Source organism: Myotis lucifugus, unplaced genomic scaffold, assembly GCF_000147115.1.
Source record: "Myotis lucifugus unplaced genomic scaffold, Myoluc2.0 scaffold_1128, whole genome shotgun sequence".
NCBI classification, from domain to species: Eukaryota; Metazoa; Chordata; class Mammalia; order Chiroptera; family Vespertilionidae; genus Myotis; species Myotis lucifugus.
The window spans coordinates 47,204-56,144 of record NW_005872176.1 but is presented as its reverse complement, the minus strand read 5'-3'; the positions used below and the strand labels follow the sequence as shown (position 1 = coordinate 56,144).

At 44.4% G+C, this 8,941-nt stretch overlaps 1 protein-coding gene across 1 annotated transcript; it reads right to left on the bottom strand.

Moving 5' to 3' along the window:
• Nucleotides 1-6,455: 6,455 nt before the first annotated feature.
• Nucleotides 6,456-8,941, bottom strand: LOC102426061 (60S acidic ribosomal protein P1). Its single transcript, XM_006107354.2, has 4 exons — nt 8,809-8,941; nt 8,087-8,161; nt 6,770-6,887; nt 6,456-6,581 (listed from the first exon to the last, which is right to left on the bottom strand). The coding sequence occupies exons 1-4, from the start codon at nt 8,878-8,880 to the stop codon at nt 6,502-6,504; spliced, it is 345 nt and encodes a 114-aa protein (XP_006107416.1). The 5' UTR covers nt 8,881-8,941; the 3' UTR covers nt 6,456-6,501.

The window sequence follows — 8,941 nt, the reverse complement described above, 5'->3', positions numbered from 1 at the left end:
GACCGCTGCCGGCCTGAGGTCACTCGCTAGGGCAAGGATTTCTGTGCCATTCTGAGCTTCGGGTCCTGCTGCTGACTCTGGACCTGCAGCTGGAGCAGAGGTGTAACTTAAGCCTGAGAGAGACCCAGAGGCAGTGCCTAGAAGCCAGGCCCCCAGCTCTGCCCTCCCTGTCTCTGAGACAGACCAGCAGGAAGGCTGACGTTGTCCAAGCCAAGGAGGCCTCTAGAAATACAGCTCCTTCCCCTGACAAGCTGGGAGTTGGGAGGTGGTAACCTGATGTGCATGTCCTGGGTTTGATTCTAAAATTGTACAGCCACATCAACCTTGCCACTCTGAGCTTCCTTTTCCACAAATGTAAAAAGGAAGAGGGTTGCCCAGCCAGTGTAGCTTAATGGTTGAGCATCAAACATGAACCAGGAGGTCATGGGTTTGATTCCTGGTCAGGGCACATGCCTGGATTGCGGGCTCGATCCCCATTGTGGGGCCTGCAGGAGGCAGCCAATCAATGATTCTCTCTCATCATTGAAGTTTCTATCTCTCTCCCTCTCCCTTACCTGAAATCAATTATATATGTATAATATATATGTTATATATATGTTATATATATATATATATATATATATATATATATATATATATATATATATCAAGTGCACTTTTGAGTTCCTTGTAAGTCTAACATGCTGTGTTTGTCCTAGAAGATCTAGGCTGCCTGCCCTCAAGGAGTGGCAGCAAGACTAAAGGACCACCATTTGGACAAACCAGACTAAGCTCAATGGAAATGGACATTAATTGTGCCTTGCAGGCTGCCCTCAGGGACAAGGAAGACCCAGCACTGGAGAGACCAGAAAAGGGGGAAGAAGCAAATACATCATTTATTTGGGTCAATTTAATTACTAAGATCGGACATCAAGCCTGACACTGTTTCTCAGCAGTTGAGGCAGAGAAGCAAGCGCCACAAGCCACAGAGCACTTTTTATAAAGGAGGCATGGTTACCAATCCCCAGAGGATACAGACTTTCTCCTGGACCTAAATCTTAAAATAATTTTCCACACGTGACCCTATTTGTGGGACAGTAAGGACACAGCAGCCTCCACAAGTTTTATGGCAAAAGCAGAAGTGGTTTTATGTGGCCGTTTCTTCCAAAAATCTTGGAGGAAAGCCAAGAGTACACCAGCTAGCATTGCAGCTCAGCAACGGTATTTAGTTTTTAGGCAAGAAGTGAACTTGAGTATATAAAAGGAAAAGTCAAACATGCTAAGTAAATTATACAGGCGGCAAGACCATAATAAAGTGCACTTGGTTCCCTCTTAGCTGCGTCACTGGTGAATATACAAATATGCCTTTCCTTTTCAAGGTATGGACTGACTCTCTCACCCTGGGGCCAACAGCTGACATCTTTGCCTGCCTGACTCCCACACCCTGGCCTAGGGGCACTCTGGTATGAAAAGGCCAATTTAGCCATTCCTACCATTAGCCACTGCAGGGCAGCATTGAGCCAGTAACTGAAAAGCAAACTTTCAAAAATTCCCTTTGTAAGCAAAGCCGTTCAGCTTGTATGCAGTTCTACCAATCTAATTATATAAATCTTGAAAATCCAATATTGAGCTGTTTTCATAATGTAAAGGGTGTAAAAATGAAAACAGCGGCTCCAATAGTAGGAATTATTTCTGAGATTCTTTTTTTTGAATCAGATTCTCTTTTTAACATTTTAAATGTCAATACATCCTATGAGAGATATCAAAGAAATGCTAACATTTTCTGAACACAATTGTGCTGTTTTACAGTACCATTTGATTTACTCTTACAAGAACTCTGTGATGTATCATTATCCCCACGAAGTATACGAAGAAACAGGCAACTAGCCTACTCGAGTGCCTCCTCTAAGGTCACTAAACCAGCCTGGAAAAGCTATTACTAGCGGGACTGATGCTAATGGGCACGCGCAAAAGGCCCCAAGGCTCTAGGAGCGTCCCCAGTGGTCAATAGGCCTCAGTGCAATTGAGTTCAACCACATTCGGCTTCTAGCCCCGCCTCTCGTCCCGCCTGTTCCGCCCAGCGCGGACATTGATTGGCAAGCGACGGGCTAGAAGAATTTGAACGGGAGCGGTACAGTCTCATGCACTTGCGTCAGTTAAGAAGCTTGGTTCTTGGTGAATGAAAGGCGGAGGAGAGCTGAAAACACTTCTACGGCCACCGGCCCGAGTCCCAGAGCTTCCCTGCCTCATCCTAGGCCAGCGGTTCTCAACCTGTGAGTCGCGACCCCTTTGGAGATCGAACGACCCTTTCACAGGGGTCGCCTAAGACCATCGGAAAACACATATATAATTACATATTGTTTTTGTGATTAATCACTATGCTTTCATTATGTCCAATTTGTAGCAATGAAAATACATCCTGCATATCAGATATTTACATTACGATTCATAACAGTAGCAAAATTACAGTTATGAAGTAGCAACGAAAATAATTTTATGGTTGGGGGTCACCACAACATGAGGAACTGTATTAAAGGGTCGCGGCATTAGGAAGGTTGAGAACCGCTGTCCTAGGTGATGACGTGACCCGGGAATTGACAGGTCGCCGTGTCCAGAAGGAAGTTGATGGGCTCAGGGGTGCCACGCCTTGGTTTGACTGTCCCAACTGCTGAGAGAATCCTCCATCAGCGAGGCCTAGGCATCACCTGGGGAAATTCCCTGACGCCATAGCGTTATGTCTGCGGAGCCGGGTCCTCTGGGTTTAGGATTAAACAATGTGTAAAAACCAGACCTGGTATCAGAGTCTCGGCCTTCCGTCCTCAGCTGGGTCCCTGAGAACATTTTCTGGGCCAGGGACTTGTGTTTCAGTCCTGGCTCTGCTAATAACTGCTGCTGAGCAAGTTCCTCTGCCTGTCTGGGCCCTATTTCCTCACGATTAAAGGAGAGGTTGGACTCGGATAAAGTATATATTGAACGCCAACAATGAGCCAGGGATACTGGAGATACAGATGAGCAAAACAGCCCTGACCCCAAACTTACCGTGTGGAGAGGGAGAAAGATAATTAAAGGAACTATCACAAACACATAGTTACACACCTACTTTTTTTAAATCCTTACCCGAGGACATGTTCATTGATTTTTAGAGAGAGGAGAAGGGGGAGAGAGAGATATATAGATATTATTGGTTGCCTCCCATACATGCCCCAATCTGGGATCGCACCCGCAACCTAGGCATGTACCCTGACCTGAATCCAACCCGTGGCCTTTCTGTTTAAAGGATGACACTCTGACCAACTGAGCCACACCGTAACTTATGCAGAAAGGAAATAACATCACAGCCAGGGCTACACATCTACTTTTAAGAAGTGATACAGGAAACTTACACAGACATTTAATAGAGCCCGGTGTGGGCTTCTTAAAGCTGAAAGTAGAATTTAACTGGGATAGGTAGTCAACGGCCCAGAGAGAGAGAGGATAGCAGTGCAAAGATCAACATTTCTTATTTTAATTGGATATCATAACAACCCTCAAAATATATAAGGTTGGAAGCTTCAGTGAATTAATTTGAATAGAACTTGGGGAGATATTTGGAAATCCATAACTATTTCAGTTCTGTGAACATATGTGGTGGCCCCTGACCCTGTGTCCTGACATGAGTGTTCCAAAAGATTGTTGAGTCTGATTTGAACAATCTAAGTTCCAAGATGCATGTTGGGTGGTAACTGTGATCTGACTTTGAGGGATGTCTCCTGGCTGTTTCAGAAGAGCTAAAAATATTAGTGCTCTCTGGAAGCAATCCATGTCCACCTCATGCTTAATTACCCAGGCTTGTTTGCAAAGATAAAGAGATGAGGGAGAAGTGGCTTGTAAAGTGACAGAAAATGGAATCAAGGGCTGGTCACTGTACATTATAAAAGGTAGGCACAACATGAATGGTAGAAGTGAGACAACTAAGGTAGGAAGCAGGCCCTGCTTTGCCCTACATTAGCTGTGTGAACCTGGCACTCAAACTCTGAGCAAGTTTCTTGATACAGGCATACTGATTTTTATTGCACTTTATTACACTTCGCAGCTGTTGTATTTTTTACAAGTTGAAGGCAAAAGAACAACAACAACAAGAATTGAAGGCAAGGCATCACCAGCAAAAATATTTTGAATCACTTTATTGTGGTGGACTGGACTGAACATGCAATACCACTGAGACATACCTGTTTATAAACAGCACTAATTATGTGCTACTGACATGGTGAAGTTCAGAATGGGAAAACATGTGGAAGTTATTTCTAAACTATAAAGTGCTACCCAGCCAAATCACTAATCACCTGGCTCACACTGTTCCTTCAGGATTTTACCGTATATGCTCCTTCAAATTATGGGGGAGCAAGGATTTGACACATTTTATTTAAATTTGTAACAATATGCCAAGTTGCTTTGTTGTATAATTATTTTGAATTCTTTCATTTTAATTCGTGTTTATCTGTTCCAAAAGGTAGTTTTAAAATTTCACATGTGGGTGCACTCTGCTTCTTGGGAGGACATCTGTGCCTTGCCCTACCCCCCACCCCCAGGCACATGGCCTTTGCCTTTCTCTCTCCTGAATTCCAAGGGCTCTTCTTCTGCCCCTGAAACTTGTTTCCTGAGTTTACCCAGCCCAGCTGGCTCACTTCTACCTCTAACTTTCTAAATAAATATTTTCTTATAATTTGAAATAAAATTTTACATGTGGTTCTCTCCCTATCATTTTTTAACTGAGAAGCAAAAAAAAAAAAAAAAAAAAAAAAAAAAGTCAAACCGTTGACAGGAACTTCATATGATTGTGAAGGTTGGCAGGGATGATTTTGAGGAACACAAGACTTAGGCCTGCTGGACCCGGGGTTCTGGTTAACTTATGCGGAAAGGAAATATCACATGCCAGCATTGACGGGCATGTTCACTTACTCTGTTCATTTCCAAATATGTAATATCCCAAGTAGATATTTTGTTAATCCTCACATTTTTCCCATTGACTTTTGGAGTGGAAGGGAGAGGGGGAGACAGAAACACTGATGTGAGATACATCCACTGGGGCCTGGGATCAAGCCTGCAACCAAGATACTGTCCTTGACCAGATTCGAACCCAGGACTCTTCAGTTTGAGCCAAAACAGCTAGGGAAAAGATCTTAAGTTTTCAGAGCTTTACATCATTGTTCAGAGAACTAAAAGATGGGTGGAACTGGACAGTTTTATTCAATATGAAAACGTTAGCACTTGTACATATGTGGGTCTTCTGATTATCAGATCATACATTCCAAATGTTTTTCACTATTAGATTTTTACTATATTGAAAGATGTTTTAAAAAGCCAGCCACCCCTAGGCCATATTAACATGAGTCTTGCTGTAGTGATCATTTGCAATTGTATTTAGTTTGGATAACTGTATATTTATGTCCCAATTAAAAAAATTTTGAGAAGTAAACACCAATTTGTCACTCCACTAATTTATGCATTCATTGGTTGGTTCTTGTATGCGGCAGAATTGAACCTGCACATCGGGATCCTCTAACCAACTGAACTACCCAGCCAGGGCTTATAATATCCCAATTTGCCAATTAATTTTCAGTTATTCTACATGCTGTGCTTTCCTTTATGACCTACTTACCTGACGTGGGGTCTCCCCATGGGATCGCTGTGCAGAATAACATTTGTATTAGCAGTGCTGACCCTTAGCTGGTGAAAGTTACTAATAAGTGGCACTTAGCATGTGGTGTGGATCAGTCATCTTTGAGAAGCATTCCTCATTGCTTCACATGTGGAAACTGCAAAATTTAACTCATTCTTTTCCTCATTGTGCCTTCCGCCTTTCTCTAGCTCCTAAATTGTTTACCAAACATTTTCTGTGTATACCTCATGCATCTTATTTTGGAGAGTAGGACTAGCAAGTCCTGCTTTTCAACAACTTCTGAATCTCACTAATGGAGACAGACAGGGCAAGAACAGAATGTTCCAAGTGCCTCACACATTATAGGTGCTCTGAATATACGATGTCTTACAAATCCAAGTCCTATGGTGCCTTGGCATTTTTAAAAGTGAGCCTACACCTGGCCTGTGTGGTTCGGTCATCCAGTGCACTGAATTCCCCATCAGGGCACATGTGGGAAGCAGCCAACCTATTCCCACTTTAGGCAATTGTTCAGTCTTACCCCTCACCCCGACAAGCTACATTTGTTAACTGCCAGAATTGTGCTTGGGAATTAGCAAAGAAACTTTCTAAATCTGAGGTCTGGACCCCCTCTCCTTGGACTCTTATTCATGTGCAGGGAACAAATCCTGTAAATCATAATCCTTACTCCCCACATGTAGTTCTCAATGCTGCAATATTAGATGCATTCTTTGTACAGTGTCTACCTTGTGTCATAGCAGGAAAGGTTGAAAGCCAGCATTATAGAAGTGAGATCATCTTTATACAGGCACATCCCCAGACAATCAGCAAGCCCAACAGCAACAGAGGTCAGCTTTTATTGGCCATGTTACAAAAGAGCCAGTTTAGTCAAAAAGACCAAAGCCCATGTCATCATCAGACTCCTCAGATTCTTCTTTCTTTGCTTCCACTTTCTTCTCCTCAGCTTAAAAGGAGAAAAAAAAAAGGTAAATTACACACCTTTATTTTGAACTCCAAAGAGCTATAGACCCTTCAACTTACATGCTCAAAATACCCCAGACTTCCCTCATCAAACTGTTTCTGGTTTTAGGATTGCTAGACATCATCTACTTAGTAAATTAAGGGCAATTTTGCCTCTAATTAGTTTCCTACCTGGGGCAGCAGCGGTGGAGGGGGCAGGACCTCCTGCTGGTGCAGCACTAGCTGCAGGGGCAGGTCCACCAGCCCCTACATTGCAGATGAGACTCCCGATGTTGACATTGGCCAGAGCCTGCAACACAAGTGCATACAGAGGTTAAGTGCTCAGTTCTGTCCCAGTTATAATACTCACCCAGGAAAAAAAGTACCACCCCTTTGAACTTACAGTGACCTACCCCCACCACTATCTATAATAAAAGCATAATATGCTAATTAGACTGGGAAGCCCGGGGGGTGGGGAGGCACAGCCGGGGGAAGGAAGGCTTACTCTTGCATGAATTTCATGCATCAGCTTCTAATATAAACATACATAAATTTCTCTTCCTTCTCCTTTGCTGGAGTCTGCCAGTGACAGCTTGTCTGCTATTCAGATTCCCTAAAACAACCCACACAGCTATACTAAAAATAAGCAATCACAAAAAATTTCAAGCTGTAAATCTCATAGCTGCATTGCTATGTTTTAAGTAGTAAGGTACAGCTAGCTGAATTCCTTTTATAGATGGCGGACTGAAAGGTCCCAGGTTCGATTCCGGTCAAGGGCATGTACCTGGGTTGCGGGCACATCCCCAGTGGGAGATGTGCAGGAGGCAGCTGGTCGATGTTTCTCTCTCATCGATGTTTCTAACTCTCTCTCTCCCTTCCTCTCTGTAAAAAATCAATAAAATATATTTTTTTAAAAAAATATGCTGGTTTAACTTGTTAACACTCAAGCTTCCTTAAGTCAGGGTTTTTCCCAGTTCCACGTCTCCTCTTAACAGTGAATTCCATTTTTCAGACTGCTAAGTAATTCTAGGAAATTTATTAAAGATGATAGAGGTACAATGTTTTCAATCTTTCAAAGCCCTTTGCAGGACACAGGTGAATAGTTAGCATCCACAAGCTTCACTTGCTAGAGATTCAGTAACCTGTAGAATGGAAGGCAGCCAGTGCCAAATTCCTTGGGTAGGGGTCTTGTCTTTTATCTCCTAACACACAGTAAATGGACAATAAAAGGCCACATCCAATTTCCATTAAAGCAAGCTATCATACTAGAAGGAGTTATCTTCTGGGTGGCCCTTTTGAAGGAATCACCTGGTTAATTCTTTTACCATGGTTTCTAAGCAGAAGAAAAGAGAACCCAATCTGAGGTCAAGAAAGACACAATAGAAATAAGGAAGTATCACTTAAGAGTTTTTTATTTATTTTTTGGATCTTGGCATGAACACCTTCCTTAGTCATCAGTAGGTCTTCCCAAAGTTACCTCTCCAAATCAGGTTGCCGCCATCACCTTACCTTTGCAAACAAGCCTGGCCAGAAAGGCTCAACGTTCACACCGGCTGCTTTAATGAGGGCGTTGATCTTATCCTCCTGAAACAGATAAAATGACAACCCATCAGAGACCAAACCGTAGCTTTCTGATGTCTCCAAAAAGTTGAAAAGAAATTCAAAACGTGTGTACCTAGCCATGTTTATCCAGTTTCACTATTCTACCTGCATTTTATGTGTACGAGGACCCTTTCTTACACTCTTTTGGCCGTCACGGTAACAGAAATGCCATCTGGTCCCGTGTGGCGAGTTCATCGCTGCCATTTCACGGGCTGGGAATGTGCCCAAGTCTCGCTATTTTAAGTTACGAGCAAAGGCTGGGAGGGGGAGCAGAGCTCACGCGCTCTCCTCCACACCATACAGGGCCCACTAGGAGAACCAAAAGAATTCAAAATGATATAGAACTGGCTGCGGATCAGGATGCCCACGCGCTGCGCAAGTTTCTCCAAATACAAGTTCTCACGGCCAGAGCGCGCCATCGCACATGGAATCCAGCCCCGACCGCACCCGGCACGTGGCCGAGGCCCCAGGCCAACTCCCACGTGGGGCCACCTGACGGGCACCGACCCGAAGCCGCCCCGTGGGTGTCCAAGGCCCCGACTCCGGCCGGAAGGGCCGGACAGGAGGCCTGGGAAGGCGGGAAGTCCGCCGCCCGCGGCCGCCCCTGCCGTGGCCGGGCCCGCACTCACCGTCACCGTCACCTCATCGTCGTGCAGGATCAGGGCCGAGTAGATGCAGGCGAGCTCCGAGACGGAGGCCATGGCGAGGGCGAGTGCTGGCGAGCGCTGCCGGGAGCGGTGCTAGTCGCCGGATGAAGTGAGG